General features: G+C 49.5%; 2 protein-coding genes across 2 annotated transcripts; one reads left to right on the top strand and one right to left on the bottom strand.

Annotated features, from left to right (window-relative positions):
* The first annotated feature begins 13,588 nt into the window (after nt 1-13,588).
* LOC119325433 (probable 4-coumarate--CoA ligase 2) lies at nt 13,589-17,069 on the top strand. The gene is made up of 6 exons (XM_037599183.1): nt 13,589-14,811; nt 15,706-15,904; nt 16,059-16,204; nt 16,284-16,351; nt 16,479-16,581; nt 16,667-17,069. The coding sequence occupies exons 1-6, from the start codon at nt 13,726-13,728 to the stop codon at nt 16,784-16,786; spliced, it is 1,722 nt and encodes a 573-aa protein (XP_037455080.1). The 5' UTR covers nt 13,589-13,725; the 3' UTR covers nt 16,787-17,069.
* Nucleotides 17,070-17,245: 176 nt separating this feature from the next.
* Nucleotides 17,246-20,276, bottom strand: LOC119326713 (TOM1-like protein 1). Its single transcript, XM_037600335.1, has 4 exons — nt 20,082-20,276; nt 19,301-19,824; nt 18,441-18,686; nt 17,246-17,879 (listed from the first exon to the last, which is right to left on the bottom strand). Exons 2-4 carry the CDS (start codon nt 19,817-19,819, stop codon nt 17,469-17,471), a joined length of 1,176 nt encoding a protein of 391 aa, XP_037456232.1. The 5' UTR covers nt 19,820-19,824; nt 20,082-20,276; the 3' UTR covers nt 17,246-17,468.
* Nucleotides 20,277-20,744: the final 468 nt, after the last annotated feature.

Here is a 20,744-nt window from a genome sequence, read left to right as displayed (position 1 = left end):
AGATAAGACTAGTAGCGGCAAGCAAGTTGACAAGATCTACGCCCACAACAAAATTATGTTCTACTTGTGCAATAGAGAACTACGCATAGACCTAGCTCATGATGCCACTGTTGGGGAACGTTGCAGAAAATTAAAAAAATTTCCTACGGTTTCACCAAGATCCATCTATGAGTTCATCTAAGCAACGAGTCAAGGGAGTGAGTTTGCATCTACATACCACTTGTAGATCACGTACGGAAGCGTTAGAGGGAGCGGTGATGATGGAGTCGTACTCGCCGTGATTCAGATCACCGGAGATCCTAGCGCCGAACGGACGGCACCTCCGCGTTCAACACACATACGGAGCGTGTGACGTCTCCTCCTTCTTGATCTAGCAAGGGGGAAGGAGAGGTTGATGATGATGGCTCCAGCAGCAGCACAACGGCGTGGTGGTTGTGGAACAGCAGCACTCCGGCAGGGCTTCGCCAAGCACGTGACGGAGGAGGAAGAGGTGTAGCGGGGGGAGGGGGCGCCAGGACTTCAGGGTGCGGCTGCCCCTCTCCCCCCTCCCTTTATATAGGCCCCCAGGGGGGCGCCAGCCCTGGGAGATTCAATCTCCCAAGGGGGCGGCAGCCAAGGGGGGAGGAGTGCCCCCCAAGGCATGTGGTGCGCCCCCCCACCCTAGGGTTTCAACCCTAGGCGCAGGGGGTGGGCCTAGGGGGGCGCACCAGCCCACTATGGGCTGGCTCCCCTCCCACTTCAGCCCATGGGGCCCTCCGGGATGGGTGGCCCCACCCGGTGGACCCCCGGGACCCTTCCGGTGGTCCCGGTACAATACCGGGTGACCCCGAAACTTTCCCGATGGCCGAAATACCACTTCCTATATATAATTCTTTACCTCCGGACCATTACGAAACTCCTCGTGACGTACGGGATCTCATCCGGGACTCCGAACAACATTCGGTATACTGCATACTCATATTCATACAACCCTAGCGTCACCGAACCTTAAGTGTGTAGACCCTACGGGTTCGGGAGACACGTAGTCATGACCGAGACGGCTCTCGGGCAATAACCAACAGCGGGATCTGGATACCCATGTTGACTCCCACATGCTCCTCGATGATCTCATCGGATGAACCACGATGTCGAGGATTAGAACAACCCCGTATACAATTCCCTTTGTCATTCGGTACGTTACATGCCCGAGACTCGATCGTCGGTATCCCAATACGTTGTTCAGTCTCGTTACCGGCAAGTCACTTTACTCGTACCGTAGTGTATGATCCCGTGACCAAACACTTGGTCACTTTGAGCTCATTGTGATGATGCATTACCGAGTGGGCCCAGAGATACCTCTCCGTCATACCGAGTGACAAATCCCAGTCTCGATCCGTGTCAACCCAACAGACACTTTCGGAGATACATGTAGTGCACCTTTATAGTCACCCAGTTACGTTGTGATGTTTGGTACACCCAAAGCACTCTTACGATATCCGGGAGTTAAACGATCTCATGGTCTAAGGAAGAGATACTTGACATTGGAAAAGCTCTAGCAAAATGAACTATACGATCTTGTGCTATGCTTAGGATTGGGTCTCGTCCATCACATCATTCTCCTAATGATGTGATCCCGTTGTCAATGACATCTAATGTCCATAGTCAGAAACCATGACTATCTGTCGACCAACGAGCTAGTCAACTAGAGGCTCACTAGGGACATGTTATGGTCTATGTATTCACACGTGTATTACGATTTCCGGATAATACAGTTATAGCATGAATAAAAGACAATTATCATGAACAAGGAAATATAATAATAACCCTTTTATTATTGCCTCTAGGGCATATTTCCAACACACCTATCCCGGAGGGGCCCATGGGCTGAAGTGGGAGGGGAACCAGCCCCTGGTGGGCTGGTGCGCCCCCCCCCCCCCCGGGCCCCCCTCTGCGCCTAGGGTTGGGAACCCTAGGGGAGGGCGCGCCTCCACTTGCCTTGGGGGGCACTCCACCCCCCTTGGTCGCCGCCCCCCCTAGAGATCCCATCTCTAGGGCCGGCGCCCCCCCTGGGGGCCTATATAAAGGAGGGGGGAGGGAGGGCAGCCGCACCCTGAAGTCTTGGCGCCTCCCTCTCCCCTGATACACCTCTCCCTCTCGCAGAAGCTCGGCGAAGCTCTGCCGAAACTTTTCTGCATCCACCAACACGCCGTCGTGTTGCTGGATCTTCATCAACCTCTCCTTCCCCCTTGTTGGATCAAGAAGGAGGAGACGTCATCCGCTCCGTACGTGTGTTGAATGCGGAGGTGCTATCCGTTCGGCACTTGGTCATCGGTGATTTGGATCACGGCGAGTACGATCTACAAAGGTATGTAGATGCACTCCTATCACTCGTTGCTTAGATGAACTCATAGATGGATCTTGGCGAAACCGTAGAATTTTTTTATTTTCTGCAATGTTCCCCAACAGTGGTATCAGAGGTAGGTCTATGCGTAGTTCTCTATTGCACGAGTAGAACACAAATCTGTTGTGGGCGTAGATCTTGTCAACTTGCTTGCCGCTACTAGTCTTATTTTGCTTCAGCGGTATTGTGGGATGAAGCGGCCCGGACCGACCTTACACGTACGCTTACGTGAGACAGGTTCCACCGACTGACATGCACTAGTTGCATAAGGTGGCTAGCGGGTGTCTGTCTCTCCCACTTTAGTTGGAGCGGATTTGATGAAAAGGGTCCTTGTGAAGGGTAAATAGAAGTTGACAAAAATCACGTTGTGGCTTTTTCGTAGGTAAGAAAACGTTCTTGCTAGAACCCTATTGCAGCCACGTAAAAGATGCAACAACAATTAGAGGACATCTAACTTGTTTTTGCAGCAATTGCCTTGTGATGTGATATGGCCAAAAGTTGTGATGAATGATGAATGATATATTGTGATGTATGAGATCATGGTCTTGTAATAGGAATCACGACTTGCATGTCGATGAGTATGACAACCGGCAGGAGCCATAGGAGTTGTCTTTATTTTTTGTATGACCTGCGTGTCATTGAAGAACGCCATGTAAATTACTTTACTTTATTGCTAAACGCGTTAGCCATAGAAGTAGAAGTAGTCGTTGGCGTGACAACTTCATGAAGACACGATGATGGAGATCATGATGATGGAGATCATGGTGTCATGCCGGTGACGAAGATGATCATGGAGCCCCGAAGATGGAGATCAATGGAGCTATATGATATTGGCCATATCATGTCACTATTATATAATTGCATGTGATGTTTATTATGTTTATGCATCTTGTTTACTTAGAACGACGGTAGTAAATAAGATGATCCCTTATAACAATTTCAAGAAAGTGTTCCCCCTAACTGTGCGCCGTTGCTAAAGTTCGTCGTTTCGAAGCACCACGTGATGATCGGGTGTGATAGATTCTTACGTTCACAAACAACGGGTGTAAGACAGTTTTACACATGCAAAAACACTTCGGGTCAACTTGACGAGCCTAGCATGTACAGACATGGCCTCGGAACACAGAGACCGAAAGGTCGAACATGAGTCGTATGGAAGATACGATCAACATGGAGATGTTCACCGATGATGACTAGTCCGTCTCACTTGATGATCGGACACGGCCTAGTCGACTCGGATCGTGTGACACTTAGATGACTAGAGGATGTCTAATCTGAGTGGGAGTTCATTAAATAATTTGATTAGATGAACTTAATTATCATGAACTTAGTCTAAAACTTTTGCAAATATGTCTTGTAGATCAAATGGCCAACGCTCATGTCAACATGAACTTCAACGCGTTCCTAGAGAAAACCAAGCTGAAAGATGATGGAAGCAACTATACGGACTGGGTCCGGAACCTGAGGATTATTCTCATAGCTGCCAAGAAAGCATATTCCTAGAAGGACCGCTAGGTGAAGCACTCATCCTAGAGAACCAAGACGTTATGAATGCTTGGCAGTCACGTGCTGATGATTACTCCCTCGTTCAGTGCGACATGTTTTACAGCTTAGAACCGGGGCTCCAAAAGCGTTTTGAGCAACACGGAGCATATGAGATGTTCGAGGAGCTGAAAATGGTTTTCCAAGCTCATGCCCGGGTCGAGAGATATGAAGTCTCCGACAAGTTCTACAGTTGTAAGATGGAGGAAAATAGTTCTGTCAGTGAGCACATACTCAAAATGTCTGGGTTGCACAACCGCCTGTCCCAGCTGGACATTAACCTCCCGGACGAGGCGGTCATTGACAGAATCCTTCAGTCGCTCCCACCGAGCTACAAGAGCTTTGTGATGAACTACAATATGCAGGGGATGGTGAAAACTATTCCTGAAGTATTTTTAATGCTGAAGTCAGTAGAGGTAGAAATCAAGAAAGAACATCAAGTGTTGATGGTCAATAAAACCACCAAGTTCAAGAAGGGCAAGAGCAAGAAGAACTTCAAGAAGGACGGCAAGGATGTTGCCGCGCCCGGTAAGCCAGTTGCCAGGAAGAAGTCAAAGAGTGGACCCAAGCCTGAGACTGAGTGTTTTTATTGCAAAGGGAAGGGTCACTGGAAGCAGAACTGCCCCAAATACTTAGCGGACAAGAAGGCCGGCAACACCAAAGGTATATTTGATATACATGTAATTGATGTGTACCTTACCAATACTCGTAGTAACTCCTGGGTATTTGATACCGGTGCCGTTGCTCATATTTGTAACTCACAGCAGGAGCTGCAGAATAAGCGGAGACTGGCGAAGGACGAGGTGACGATGCGCGTCGGGAATGGTTCCAAGGTCGATGTGATCGCCGTCGGCACGCTGCCTCTACATTTACCCACGGGATTAGTTTTAAACCTCAATAATTGTTATTTAGTGCCAAGTTTGAGCATGAACATTGTATCTGGATCTCGTTTAATACGAGATGGCTACTCATTTAAATCCGAGAATAATGGTTGTTCTATTTATATGAGATATATGTTTTATGGTCATGCCCCGATGGTCAATGGTTTATTCTTAATGAATCTCGAACGTAATGTTACACATATTCATAGTTTGAATACCAAAAGATGTAAAGTTGATAACGATAGTCCCACATACTTGTGGCATTGCCGCCTTGGTCACATTGGTGTCAAGCGCATGAAGAAGCTCCATGCTGATGGACTTTTAGAGTCTCTCGATTACGAATCATTTGACACATGTGAACCATGCCTCATGGGCAAAATGACCAAGACTCCGTTCTCCGGAACAATGGAGCGAGCAACCAACTTATTGGAAATCATACATACTGATGTGTGTGGTCCAATGAGCGTTGAGGCTCGCGGAGGATATCGTTATGTTCTCACTCTCACTGATGACTTGAGTAGATATGGGTATGTCTACTTAATGAAACACAAGTCTGAGACCTTTGAAAAATTCAAAGAATTTCAGAATGAGGTAGAGAATCAACGTGACCAAAAGATAAAGTTCCTACGATCAGATCGTGGAGGAGAATATTTAAGTCACGAATTTGGTACGCACTTAAGGGAATGTGGAATCATTTCACAACTCACGCCGCCTGGAACACCTCAGCGTAACGGTGTGTCCGAACGTCGTAATCGCACTTTATTGGATATGGTGCGGTCTATGATGTCTCTTACCGATTTACCGCTATCATTTTGGGGATACGCTCTAGAGACAGCTACATTCACTTTGAATAGGGCTCCATCTAAATCCGTTTAGATGACACCGTATGAATTATGGTTTGGGAAGAAACCTAAGCTGGCGTTTCTAAAAGTTTGGGGATATGATGCTTATGTCAAGAAACTTCAACCTGAAAAGCTCGAACCCAAGTCGGAAAAATGCGTCTTCATAGGATACCTTAAGGAAACCATTGGGTATACCTTCTACTTAAGATCCGAGGGCAAGATCTTTGTTGCCAAGAATGGATCCTTTCTAGAAAAAGAGTTTCTCTCGAAAGAAGTAAGTGGGAGGAAAGTAGAACTCGATGAAGTACTACCTCTTGAACCGGAAAGTAGTGCAACTTAGGAAAATGTTCCTGTGGTGCCTGCTCCGACTAGAGAGGAAATTAATGATGATGATCAAGGTACTTCGGATCAAGTTGCTACTGAACTTCGTAGGTCCACAAGGACACGTTCCACACCAGAGTGGTATGGCAACCCTGTCCTGGAAATCATGTTGTTAGACAACGGTGAACCTTCGAACTATGAAGAAGCGATGACGGGACCAGATTCCAACAAATGGCTTGAAGCCATGCAATCCGAGATAGAATCCATGTATGAAAACAAAGTATGGACTTTGACAGACTTGCCCGATGATCGGCGAGCGACAGAAAACAAATGGATCTTTAAGAAGAAGACAGACGCGGATGGTAATGTTACCATCTATAAAGCTCGACTAGTCGCTAAGGGTTATCGGCAAGTTCAAGGGGTTGACTACGATGAGACTTTCTCTCCCGTAGCGAAGCTGAAGTCCGTCCGAATCATGTTAGCAATTGCCGCATACTATGATTATGAGATATGGCAGATGGACGTCAAAACGGCATTCCTTAACTGACATCTTAAGGAAGAACTGTATATGATGCAGCCAGAGGGTTTTGTCGATCCTAAGAATGCTAACAAAGTATGCAAGCTCCAGCGATCCATTTATGGGCTGGTGCAAGCATCTCGGAGTTGGAACATTCGCTTTGATGAGATGATCAAAGCGTTTGGGTTTATGCAGACTTATGGAGAAGCCTGCGTTTACAAGAAAGTGAGTGGGAGCTCTGTAGCATTTCTCATATTATATGTAGATGACATACTTTTGATGGGAAATGATATAGAACTTTTGGACAGCATTAAGGCCTACTTGAATAAGTGTTTTTCAATGAAGGACCTTGGAGAAGCTGCTTACATATTAGGCATCAAGATCTATAGGGATAGATCGAGACGCCTCATAGGTCTTTCACAAAGCACATACCTTGATAAGATTTTGAAGAAGTTCAAAATGGATCAGTCCAAGAAAGGATTCTTGCCTGTATTGCAAGGTGTGAGATTGAGCTCGGCTCAATGCCCGACCACGGTAAAAGATAAAGAAGAGATGAGTGCCATCCCCTATGATTCAGCCATAGGATCTATTATGTATGCCATGCTATGTACCAGACCTGATGTAAACCTTGCCGTAAGTTTGGTAGGAAGGTACCAAAGTAATCCCGGCAAGGAACACTGGACAGCGGTCAAGAATATCCTGAAGTACCTGAAAAGGACAAAGGACATGTTTCTCGTTTATGGAGGTGACGAAGAGCTCGCCGGAAAGGGTTACGTCGACGCTAGCTTCGACACAGATCTGGATGACTCTAAGTCACAAACCGGATACGTGTATATGTTGAATCGTGGAGCAGTAAGCTGGTGCAGTTGCAAGTAGAGCGTCGTGGCGGGATCTACATGTGAAGCGGAGTACATGGCAGCCTCGGAGGCAGCGCATGAAGCAATTTGGGTGAAGGAGTTCATCACCGACCTAGGAGTCATACCCAATGCATCGGGGCCGATCAAACTCTTCTGTGACAACACTGGAGCTATTGCCCTTGCCAAGGAGCTCAGGTTTCACAAGAAGACCAGGCACATCAAGCGCCGTTTCAACTCCATCCGTGAAAATGTTCAAGATGGAGACATAGATATTTGCAAAGTACATACGGATCTGAATGTCGCAGATCCGTTGACTAAACCTCTCTCGCGAGCAAAACATGATCGACACCAGAACTCTATGGGTGTTCGATTCATCACAATGTAACTAGATTATTGACTCTAGTGCAAGTGGGAGACTGTTGGAAATATGCCCTAGAGGCAATAATAAAAGGATTATTATTATATTTCCTTGTTCATGATAATTGTCTTTATTCATGCTATAATTGTATTATCCGGAAATCGTAATACACGTGTGAATACATAGACCATAATATGTCCCTAGTGAGCCTCTAGTTGACTAGCTCGTTGATCAACAGATAGTCATGGTTTCCTGACTATGGACATTAGATGTCGTTGATAACGGGATCACATAATTAGGAGAATGATGTGATGGACAAGACCCAATCCTAAGCATAGCACAAGATCGTGTAGTTCGTTTTGCTAGAGCTTTTCCAATGTCAAGTATCTTTTCCTTAGACCATGAGATCGTGTAACTCTCGGATACCGTAGAAGTGCTTTGGGTGTACCAAACGTCACAACGTAACTGGGTGACTATAAAGGTGCACTACAGGTATCTCCGAAAGTGTCTGTTGGGTTGACACGAATCGAGACTGGGATTTGTCACTCCGTATGACGGAGAGGTATCTCTGGGCCCACTCGGTAATGCATCATCATAATGAGCTCAAAGTGACCAAGTGTCTGGTCACGGTATCATGCATTACGGTACGAGTAAAGTGACTTGCCGGTAACGAGACTGAACGGGGTATTGGGATACCGACGATCGAGTCTCGGGCAAGTAACGTACCGATTGACAAAGGGAATTGTATACGGGGTTGATTGAATCCTCGACATCGTGGTTCATCCGATGAGATCATCGAGGAGCATGTGGGAGCCAACATGGGTATCCAGATCCCGCTGTTGGTTATTGACCGGAGAGCCGTCTCGGTCATGTCTGTGTGTCTCCCGAACCCGTAGGGTCTACACACTTAAGGTTCGGTGACGCTAGGGTTGTATGAATATGAGTATGCAGCAAACCGAAAGTTGTTTGGAGTCCCGGATGAGATCCCGGACGTCACGAGGAGTTCCGGAATGGTGCGGAGGTAAAGAATTATATATAGGAAGTGCAGTTTCGGCCACCGGGAAAGTTTCGGGGGTCACCGGTATTGTACCGGGACCACCGGAAGGGTCCCGGGGGTCCACCGGGTGGGGCCACCTATCCCGGAGGGCCCCATGGGCTGAAGTGGGAGGGGAACCAGCCCCTGGTGAGCTGGTGCACCCCCCGGGCCCCCCTCTGCGCCTAGGGTTGGGAACCCTAGGGAAGGGGGCGCCTCCACTTGCCTTGGGGGGCACTCCACCCCCCTTGGACGCCTCCGCCCCTAGAGATCCCATCTCTAGGGCCGGCGCCCCCCTGGGTTCCTATATAAAGGAGTGAGGGAGGGAGGGAAGCCGCACCCTGAAGTCTTGGCGCCTCCCTCTCCCCTGCTACACCTCTCCCTCTCGCAGAAGCTCGGTGAAGCTCTGCCGGAACTCTGCTGCATCCACCACCACACCGTCGTGCTGCTGGATCTTCATCAACCTCTCCTTCCCCCTTGCTGGATCAAGAAGGAGGAGACGTCATCCGCTCCGTACGTGTGTTGAACGCGGAGGTGCTGTCCGTTCGGCACTTGGTCATCGGTGATTTGGATCACGGCGAGTACGACTCCATCATCCCCGTTCTCTTGAACGCTTCCGCTCGCGATCTACAAAGGTATGTAGATGCACTCCTATCACTTGTTGCTTAGATGAACTCATAGATGGATCTTGGTGAAACCGTAGAATTTTTTTTATTTTCTGCAACGTTCTCCAACACTTATGAGATGCAACAATGCTACATGGCAAAATGGTCGTGATAAGATCTGTTTTTGCCTAAAAATTGCCATGTACCAACAAATTACAAAAAAAATGAAACAAAAAGTTCATGTCATGTATAACTGGCGTCCGCTACATTTTCACCAGCCACTGTCAACTACATTTTCATGGCAAATCCACTACATAAATTGCCAGGCTGCAATGCACTGTTCACTTCATTTTTAGTAGAATGGAAAACCGTTATTGGGAAGGAATCTAGCAGAAATCTCACTAGCGTCTACCTATGCATCGTTCCCTCGGTCAATTTTATGGATTGAATACGTCGTGGTGATGATGTGGCAAGCCGCGTGCGCTCGGTCCAACGGATACAAGGATGTTTCGATTTGAAATCCAAAAAAACCGACGTCAGATTTTTAGTGATTCCGATAGAAAATAATTAAAATCATGGCATGGGTCTCCCCCCCCCCCTCTTTCTTTAAAGTTTTCTATATGCACAATTTTAAGCCGGAGGTAGACTTGTGCCAGGGGATAGATGGATGGTCGGGGGTGGTAGCAACACGGAGAAACTTAGACAAAGGTATGTAGATGCACTCTTATCACTCGTTGCTTAGATGAACTCATAGATGGATCTTGGTGAAACCGTAGATTTTTTTTTATTTTCTGCAACGTTCCCCAACACTTATGAGATGCAACAATGCTACATGGCAAAATGGTCGTGATAAGATCTGTTTTTGCCTAAAAATTGCCATGTACCAACAAATTACAAAAAAATTGAAACAAAAAGTTCATCTCATGTATAACTGGCGTCCGCTACATTTTCATCAGCCACTGTCAACTACATTTTCATGGCAAATCCACTACATAATTGCCAGGCTGCAATGCACTGTTCACTTCATTTTCAGCAGAATGGAAAACCGTTATTGGGAAGGAATCTAGCAGAAATCGCACTAGCGTCTACCTATGCATCGTTCCCTCGGTCAATTTTATGGATTGAATGCGTCGTGGTGATGATGTGGCAAGCCGCGTGCGCTCGGTCCAACGGATACAAGGATGTTTCGATTTGAAATCCAAAAAAACTGACGTCAGATTTTTAGTGATTCCGATAGAAAATAATTAAAATCATGGCATGGGTCCCCCCCCCCTCTTTCTTTAAAGTTTTCTATATGCACAATTTTAAGCCGGAGGTAGACTCGTGCCAGGGGATAGATGGATGGTCGGGGGTGGTAGCAACACGGAGAAACTTAGACAAAATGGTCTTGATGTTTACTTCATGGTTTAAACATTCAAGCCCATTTTTGTGTTCTTACATGAAGCATGTGTAGCACCTGCTACATAAACTCAATAAGTGCAGTGGGTATACTCTGTAGTGCGTAACCTCACTAAACAAATACTCCCTCTGTTTCTAAATCTAAGATGTTCATAAAACGAACGTCTTACATTTAGAAACAAAGGTAGTGATGAATCACAAGTGATTGATTGTTAGATCAAAGGAAAACCAACAAACATGACCACCGTCGGGCATGTTTGGTGGCGAGTGGCCAAGCATACATACATAGTAGCTGAAGCCCCACATACTAGTGTTTGCAAAGCGTCAGCGACACCTACCCAACCCCAAATTGAGCACCTTAACGTCCTGCCTCTGTGTCGACGATCCGAACCATTTGGAACTTTGTGTTGTAGTTCTTCAGAATTCAACAGAAAATACAGAGCCATTTGGTTGGTGAGGCGCCAGACCTCAAATATAAGAGTGTGTCTAGAACTCAGTCGACTGACGTCAGCGTGTTTCTTTTGCTAAAAGTGACACGACTGGATGCTACAAATAGTGACAAAAAATGTTGCGATGGTATTGCAGGCAAGAACGATAAATGCTACAACCATTCTAACCGAAATGCTACAACCGTTAATAAAGGATGTTGCAACCGGTTAGATGACGTGCTACAATCGATCAGGGACGACATGCTACAACCAGCAAGACAGATGCTGCATCCGGTAAGAAAAAATGTTGCAAACGATGGCATAAAATGCTGCAAGGTCGACTGAGACTTGATTAAATCTCAGTCGACTGATTTTTAGTAGGCCCGCAAATATAATACTCCCACGACTGATTTCAGGGCAAGACACTTGGTCGTAAACCACTCCCTCGAGCACAAATGTTTCTGCTGTATTTCAGTTTGTATTGTAATGTACTCCCTTTGTTCTAAAATATAAAAACGTTTTTAACATTACATAGTGTCAAAAACGTTCTTATTTTATGAAACGAAGGGAGTAGTAGCCATCCGGAATCACCACGCTGAATCTGTATATGCCGCTTCTTGTTTGTGGCCACATAGATGGAAGAGCATGCCTCCAATCTGGATGTTCTGCTGATCGTAACAGCCCACTCGCCTGCTGGTTTCATCGTCGGCGCCACGTGCGTTTAGCCTAGCCTTTTCCCGAGCTCAAGCGGCCTCAAGTGGCCAGAGCTCCACATCATCATCACTCCATCGCAGCGACAAAATAAGAGTAGATCATTTTCTTCCCATCCTCCAGTTTTGCAATCAGTAAGAAGAAAGCACAACTGATGGAGTGATGGTATGTAGAATCAACATGTACTGATCTGAAGAGAAAGCAAGAGCATCAGGAAACTGCATTTAATTTGCGTTTCTGCAAGAAAAACGAAGCGCGCACGCATTTGAAAGGTGAGGTGGGTTGGCTGAGACTGTGAGGGCGTGTCTGGTTGCCCGCATCGAACCCAACCAGACCCACGCGATGCAGCATCTTTTCGGGCCTCAGTTGTTTGGTTCCTCGCATACACTGTTGAGTCCGCATAGCACGATTCTTAAAGCACCATGGGCCTGGCCCGTTGGGAACACACGAATCAGCAGTTCCCCGAGAGCCAGGCCCGAGCAATGCTTCGAGGCGCATGTGGGTGGCTCTCTGAAGACGCGTGTCTCAAGTTAATCCCTCTCTCTCTCCCTAATCCTCAATCCCCTCTCTCTGCCTCTACTCCAGAGCGATCCCGTCCGCCCGTGCTGGACCTGGCCGGAGCACGGCGCCGGGAGGGTTGCTGCCGCTTGCAAAGTGCGACGTCGAGGGCGGGAGGAGCCGCGGCGGGAGGAAGCGGTTGTGCAGCCGCGCACGGCGCGAAGGAAGGTGGTGGTGCTGCTCGGCAGCCGCGCGCGACGGGAGGTGGTGGTGCTGCTCGGCAGCCGCGCGCGGCGGAGGTGGTGGTGCTGCTGCGGGCGCGGAGGGATGAAGTAGCGCTGCTCGACGATCGCGCGCGGCAGGTGGTGCTACTGATTGCCAGTGGTGAGGGCGAGCGCGAGCCTGTGGCGGCCGCGCAGGTGGCTAGTCCGGTGGCCGCCGAGGGCCACGAACTGATCCCCACCGGCTGCGGCGGCGGCGCGGCGCATCTTCTTGTGGAAGCCGGCGACAGCGCCGAGGGAGAGCGAGAGGGAGAGGGACACGGCCTGGTCCGCTGCTGGTCTCCGGTGATTGGTCATGGACGGACGAACTGCTCTGGGTTGTGAGATGTGAGATCCTGAGAAGTTGAAGTTTGCGGGATCGTGGCAGAAGGATTGGATGGATTCAGAGAAAAGCCAAAGCTAAGGATTGGATGGATTCACAGGAAAGCCACGGGGAGTCGGGCGCGGCCACGGCCACGGTGGCGAGCCGGGCGCGGGAACAGTCACGGTCGTCGGGAGCTCGCGGTGGGCATATTGGATAGTGGAAGCTCCGGCGTGCTCAAAGCGTTTGACGAAATGTCAAGCCCAACCTGATGGTTGTTAAATTTTGTTGTTAACGCCAGTAATCATATGCATGTATGCAACTAAACGCCGAATGAAAATTGCATCTCCATGACAAGATCCCTCATGCAGGCAATCAATCAAGTGGTTATCTACATTTTTTTGCCATGTTTTCCCTTACCCAGGCCCTCCTCAGCCTGGCTCGTTTTTGCTCTTCTAGCCTGGCCCGGTGGAGAAACTAACCAAATACGCCCTGAGAGTGCGTGGCGCCTGAGAGTGCGTGGCGGCCAGCGTGTTCGCGCCTCTTCCACATCTTCCTCCCCCCGTGTTCTCCTACCTACCCACCTCCCGCCCCTCCCTCCCTTGGTCGCCACTGTATTTATTCCCTCCACCTCTCACTCTCTCTCTTCCAACTCTCACGACGCTCTGCGTGCACCGGTACCAACTCGCGAGCCGTTTGTTTGTCTAGTGCAGGCAGGCTCTGCTCCTTGGCCATTCCAGGGAGCTCTCTGTCTCTCGTATAGCAGAGGATCATGATCAAGGTCGCGGCGCCGGAGGTGCAGCAGCCGCAGGGTGTCGCCGCAGCCGAGGCGGTCTCGGCGGTGGTGCCGGAGGCGACCATCTTCCGGTCCAAGCTTCCGGACATCGACATCCCGAGCCACCTGCCCCTGCACGAGTACTGCTTCGCCAAGGCGGCCGAGCTCCCGGACGCGCCGTGCCTCATCGCCGCGGCCACGGGGAGGACCTACACGTTCGCCGAGACGCATGCGTTCTGCCGCAAGGCCGCCGCGGCGCTGCACCGCCTCGGCGTCGGCCACGGCGACCGCGTCATGATCCTGCTCCAGAACTGCGTGGAGTTCGCCGTCGCCTTCTTCGGCGCGTCCTTCCTCGGCGCCGTCAGCACGGCGGCCAACCCGTTCTGCACCCCGCAGGAGATCCACAAGCAGTTCGTCGCCTCCGGCGCCAAGGTGATCGTCACCCAGTCCGCCTACGTCGACAAGCTCCGGCACGAGAGCTTCCGGAGAATCAGTACAAGCGGTGGCGAGGACACGCTCACCGTGATCACCGTCGACGACGAGGCGACCACCCCGGAGGGCTGCCTGCCCTTCTGGGGGATCGTCGGGTCCGCCGACGAGGGCTCGGTCCCGGAGGTGTCCATCTCGCCGGACGACGCCGTGGCGCTGCCCTACTCGTCGGGCACGACGGGGCTGCCCAAGGGCGTGGTGCTGACGCACGGGGGCCTGGTGTCGAGCGTGGCGCAGCAGGTGGACGGCGAGAACCCGAACTTGTACATGCGGGAGGGGGACGTGGCGCTCTGCGTGCTGCCCCTGTTCCACATCTTCTCGCTCAACTCGGTGCTGCTGTGCGCGGTGCGCGCCGGCGCGGCCGTGATGCTGATGCCCAAGTTCGAGATGGGCGCCATGCTGGCGGGCATCGAGCGGTGGCGGGTGACGGTGGCCGCCGTGGTGCCGCCGCTGGTGCTGGCGCTGGCCAAGAACCCGGTGGTGGAGCAGCACGACCTGAGCTCCATCCGGATCGTGCTCTCCGGCGCCGCGCCGCTCGGCAAGGAGCTCGAGGACGCGCTACGTGGCCGCCTGCCGCAGGCCATCTTTGGACAGGTGCGAGTATATATGTGTGCCGCCCGCGTGATCCGCTGTTTTTCACTCCAGCATTAGAACATAGGAGCTTGAATGACCATGAACCAGGAGTGTGCATTGTAGACGATCTTGAATTACCTTTTTTTTGCGATGAAAATCTTGAGTTAGCTTGCGATAGAACATAGGAACATCTCACCACATTGAACTGAATCTAATTGAAGCGCATTTGATCGAGGAGAAGACGGTCAGATTATGATTATCCACTCCAGGCCCATGTGCCACAAGCCACGACACGCTCGGCCATCATTTATGTGATTTTCTACTTTTAATTTATACGTATAACAAAACAAGGATATTCGTTAAGTACTGCTCGAGCATCGCTAACAAGGGTCAGGGCGTTCCTGAACAAGTAGCCAAAAATGGCAGCTATAGGGGCTGTCGTCTTGCAGCCGTAGAGCGACGTGTACTAGCCCGTCCGCCAGGTCATTTTGCTCGTTTTGTGTCAGCCAACCCAACGCCACACACTCCACCAAACTAGCGCGTCTACGTGCAGCGCCACTGCCCGCTTGCTCGATCGAGGCGTGCAACGCGTGTGCGAGACATGCTCATGCAGCAGCTTCAGGCTCCACGTACGCACGTACCAAGCCGTTATTGCTTTTCACCGATCATCAATGGTAAGCGTACGTACGTACATATAGATATAGAAGTTGCCTGCCGTGTTGGCAAAATGGTACTGCCGTACGGTTCGCCGTTCACACAATCACACGTCGCGTCGATGGAAAGTTCGTTCCTCAGCTAATCTACGTGAGCCGCGAGCCGCACCTACCTCGATGGTCCCGGCGCATGCGTCACGTGGTGCACGTCCCACCGGTCAGGTGACCACGCGCGCTAAGCTGACACGTGAGGCTGTCGCAGGGGTACGGGATGACGGAGGCCGGGCCGGTGCTGTCCATGTGCCCGGCGTTCGCGAGGGAGCCGACGCCGGCCAAGTCCGGGTCGTGCGGCACGGTGGTGCGCAACGCGGAGCTCAAGGTGGTGGACCCCGACACGGGCCTCTCCCTCGGCCGCAACCTCCCCGGCGAGATCTGCATCCGCGGCCCGCAGATCATGAAAGGTAACGACAACCTGCTGCACTTCTTACTTGGGCTCTGTTTTTTTTTTTTTTGAGAATCTTACTTGGGCTCTGGTGAGTCGTGGCTAGGGAACGGAGTTTTTCTTTATTTTATTTTGCGGGGAAGGGAACGGACATATCTGACAGATGCGTGCAGGCTACCTGAATGACCCCGTGGCCACGGCCGCGACGATCGACGTCGAGGGGTGGCTGCACACCGGCGACATCGGCTACGTCGACGACGACGACGAGGTCTTCATCGTCGACCGCGTCAAGGAGCTCATCAAGTTCAAGGGCTTCCAGGTAAACAAACACGACCATCTCTGCACGGCACCACTTTCTGTGACTTAACTAACACTGTGATGATACCCCGTACGTGCAGGTGCCGCCGGCCGAGCTGGAGGCTCTGCTCATCGCGCATCCGTCCATCGCCGACGCGGCCGTCGTACCGTAAGACAGCAACCATCATCTCATCTCACGCCCTGAATATCTTCTAGTGCAACATCACTTGTTCAGCATCAGGAACAAGATCGAACTGGTGGGGGTAATAAACTGGGTGCGTGTAAATGGATGGCAGGCAAAAGGATGACGCCGCCGGTGAGGTCCCGGTCGCATTCGTGGTCCGCGCCGCCGATTCCGACATCGCCGAGGAGGCCATCAAGGAGTTCGTATCCAAGCAGGTAGCCACACACGAGAGCAGCTACAGAACCTTGGTTGATGAATCGATCGGCCATCTCTGAACACAGTTAGTTTGCCAATTTTCAGGTGGTGTTTTACAAGAGGCTGCACAAGGTGTACTTCACCCATGCGATCCCCAAGTCGGCGTCAGGGAAGATACTGAGGAAAGAGCTGAGAGCCAAACTCGTCTCCCCCGTCACTGCCTGAACAACTACTACTACATCCAAGATGTCATTTTTTGACGGCCGGCAATTCCAAGATATACTCCCTTCGTTCCAAAATAGGTGCCGTGGTTTTAATTCAATTTTGGAACGGAGGGAGTATATGTCTGGCCTTTGTCATTTGAAAGACTATACCATGCAGATGAAAGTTCTGCCCGTACCATGTTTTTGTATGTTATATACTCTCTCCATTGAGTAGATGTATTGGGTTCATGATGATGTTAAATCAGGATTGGTTCATTTTTATATCATCTTGTTTGCATTCGACATGTGGCGAATAACTACGTACGACAACAGAATATGAAGTATTCCATAAGAAATAATACTCCCTCCGTCCCAATAAGTATCTCAACTTTGTACTAACTTAAATACAAAGTTGTCCTAAAGTTGAGACACTTAATTCGGGATGGAGGGAGTAAAATTCAGCATCTGACACATATAACCATGAAACCAGAAGACGAGATGTATGCAGCAACTTATCAACTGAACAAACTCTGGAGGACAAGGTATCATCGTATATGCAAATAAACAAGCGACCCAAATCCCTAACTGAATGTACGTGCAGTGCAGTCTTCTACCGGATGAATACAGACATCGTTCAGCAGTATAAAAAGCAGCAGACATGCTGTGTATCCCTAGAGGAACTCCGCAACTTGCTGGGACGGTATTTAGAAGTTGATTAGGTCATCCTTCTTTGGGTCCTGCCTTTTGGACACGTCCTGGGAACTACTGCCCCCCTTCTTGCCAAATATCATCTCGTCAAGATCATCGAGGATATCATCATCGCCGCCTGACATTGCTCGAGCAGCAGCTGGTTTTCTGACCAGGGCATCCTCATTGCCAACAGTCACGGAATCTTCATGCTCCGTGGCAATTGGTATGACCACTGGCTGTTCTGTACGTGCCGACGCCATAGGCTTCTTCATCTCTTCGTATTTGGATAGCACTTTCAGGACCTCATCATTCACACTCAAGGCCTCAAAGAGCAAGGCCTCATTGTCTCCAGCCGTCTCGATGAATCTCTGGATAGTGTGTTGAGATTGGTAGCATTGTTGCACAAGAGTGGTTGTTAAGTCATCCTGTGGAAGTAGCAGAACCAGTCAAAACACAATAGCAGATAACCTTCACAGTTCATGAATATCACTTTCAACTTCCAGATAAGAGAATCAATCATCACTAGCTTCTCGTCAGTTTAAAGTTTGAACTATTACAATGACAAAGCATGTTAGATTAGTAACTACTTCCATTTGCACAAAATACAAAGAGTGAGTATTTTTAATGATCTTTGACTGTTTCTTGCTGTTAATGTCATCAGTATCAGGTAACATCATTCGTGCTCAATAAAGCAGTAACCAACAATAATTAGATTTTCTAAGTGACTGGAAAATAAGCAATCCAGTTTAGGTAGTATGTTACAGACCCACTCCATCAGGACAACAGATCTCTATCAGCAGCACAAAACAGCAACAAGTACAGATAGAAATTGTTCAGATGAAAAGCTGCTTGAGGCAACCGATCTCACACATAGAAACAGTTATCTATGTCATAATAAGCAGACAGACTGATATGTGTGTATACAGTATACTACAGTCAAAAGTATCTATACGAGCTTGGGAGAAAGTTATACAAAATCCAGTTACCTGCAAAGCATCCTGCTGAGGGGAGGATGAAAGAACAGTTGAAAGAAGTTCCATGCTGTTACGGGCCACATCGAAAGCTTCCTTTGTTTCTTCAGCAGTATATGTATGCACATGTACATCTTCGAATGTCTGCTGGGAGAAATTTGCAGCAACTTCAGCTTCAGCAACAGAGCGTGGTGGAGTAAATATGGGGGCCAGGCTCTCATTGTCACGTCCAGGAAACCGAATTCCTCTTGATTTCAGGCTCTGTAAAAAAAATAGATTAGCATAATGTACTTGCGACCACCAAGGCCCTAACCATTGCCTTGGTTACCAAAGCATGACAAATTTGTACAGCAAGGATAAATCATATGGGTTTATTATATTACCATCAAACTGGACACTGAAACAACTTTTGAATTATGATATTATTCAGCACAACTGAATAAGCAGCAATGCTGCTACTGAAGATACTTAGTGATTTACATGCTGATGAATAAAGCAATGACCGCTAGTACTAAGTACTAACCACCAGCTTCTAACCATAGAAGTATGAAATTACTAAAGAGAGGCCTGAGTGGTTCCATGAAGCGATGTACCAGTTTGCTAACGGCTAAAATAACCTTCAGCAGGTTGGTCCTAAATTGGATTCCCTTCCTTGCTTACATAATGGGGCAGCAGAGATTATCATGTCTTTATTTATAAAGCAGGGCGAAAGCCTATTTCGAGGAGATTATCATGGCTGATTTGTTTATGAACAGATTGGAAAATTAACCTCACTGCCACGGGACAAAATTAGCAAATCTAAACATAATACACCAATTTGTACTGCTGATTTCTCTAGTAACAGAGGAACGAAGTAGAAGGAACATTGATTTTACCTTGTAGGTTTGCTCATAGACCGGCAAGTAGCGGAGCTCATCGCCAGACTCTCCCCACGCCTCAATGAGCGTAAGGGCCTTGTTCCTGTTATTGACCACCGTCTGGGGGTCATCAATCAGCCTGACCATCTCATCTAGAATCCTCTCGGCCGCAACCTCGGAGAAGGCCTTCTCGCAGTTCTTGACGATGGTCTCGAGGAGGAAGAGGGCGAGGAACTGAACCCTAGCCTCCTTGAGCATGATCCGCTTCTTGATCCCGCGGATCAGGTCGACGCTGTTCACCTTCTCGGTGTTGATCAGGTCGCAGATTTCGAGGTTGGCGGCCCAGTCGGGCCCCTCGAGGGTCTCGGCGGTAGCGTCCTCGACGATCTTGTCGGCCGGAGTCTGCGCCTGGAAGAGCTCCTTCATCTTGAAGCTCATGGAGCTCATGCCGGCCTGCATCTGCTTGCTCACCTCCGACCCGGTGATCTTGAGGCGCTCGCCGAGAGCGTTCACTTTTTCCATGAGATTGTCGCTCATTTTCGCTACCAAAACAGAAAGAAAAATCGCGGGAGGCGGCCACGGCACTGTCAGATTAACGCGTCGGCGCGGGGGTACAATTCGAACGAACAAGCAATTTCTTTCTGATCTAATCTAGAGTAGTTGAATTGTTAGTAGACCAGAGGTGTTGTACAGGACGGAGAGATTTGATAACGAACAGAAAGAGAGGGCGCAACCAACCGCCGGACCGAAATTGGGGGAAAGCGGAGGATCGATCGAGGGTTTGGTGCCGAGACGATACCTTCCGCGGCGAGAATCGAGGGAGGCGGAGGAGGGGGGAGTCGAATCGAACTGCGGCGAGGCCCTCGCACGCCTGGTGGCGTAGATTTGACCGGCCGCCCCGCGTGGTTTGTTCGTTGGAGTTCTTGCGCCCGGCGGTGCCTTCCAGTCGAGGTCTCCTTCGGCTTTTGAGGGGGCTTTTGGTGCCGCTGCCAAGTGCCAACAACTGTTGTACTTTAGGGAGGAGTCGTCTTTTCCTTCCACGCGCTCGCAGCATATTCTTCTCAGAAAAATAAATAACCCGGGCCACTAAAAAAAGCCGGTTAGATTAGGCAGACGGCACCCTCTACACATTGACCCGTATGTCTTCTGCTGATAAAGTGTTATGAACTCAGTGGATTTGTATGGTAACCCACCCAGTGATAATTCGCCCACATCCGTCTCGGATGGCCGGTCCGGTGTCTTTTTTCCCACAAACTGATGGCCGGTCCGACGTTTTGCTCGTGTCTGGACTGATGCCACGCACGCATCCGACGATCATGGCACATGCAAAACCCTCTTCCTCATTTGCGCCGTTTTTCACCTGAAACAGTTGCCCGCAATTATGCCGCTCTAGAGCGGAAACTCTGCATTGACGTCGCCCCAGAGCAGATGTGATCTTTCATTCATGCCGATATTGAAGCGG

Source organism: Triticum dicoccoides, chromosome 6B, assembly GCF_002162155.2.
Source record: "Triticum dicoccoides isolate Atlit2015 ecotype Zavitan chromosome 6B, WEW_v2.0, whole genome shotgun sequence".
In the NCBI taxonomy this organism is placed as follows: domain Eukaryota; kingdom Viridiplantae; phylum Streptophyta; class Magnoliopsida; order Poales; family Poaceae; genus Triticum; species Triticum dicoccoides.
Note: the sequence above shows the minus strand (reverse complement) of the source record. Positions and strands in the feature narration are given on the sequence as shown.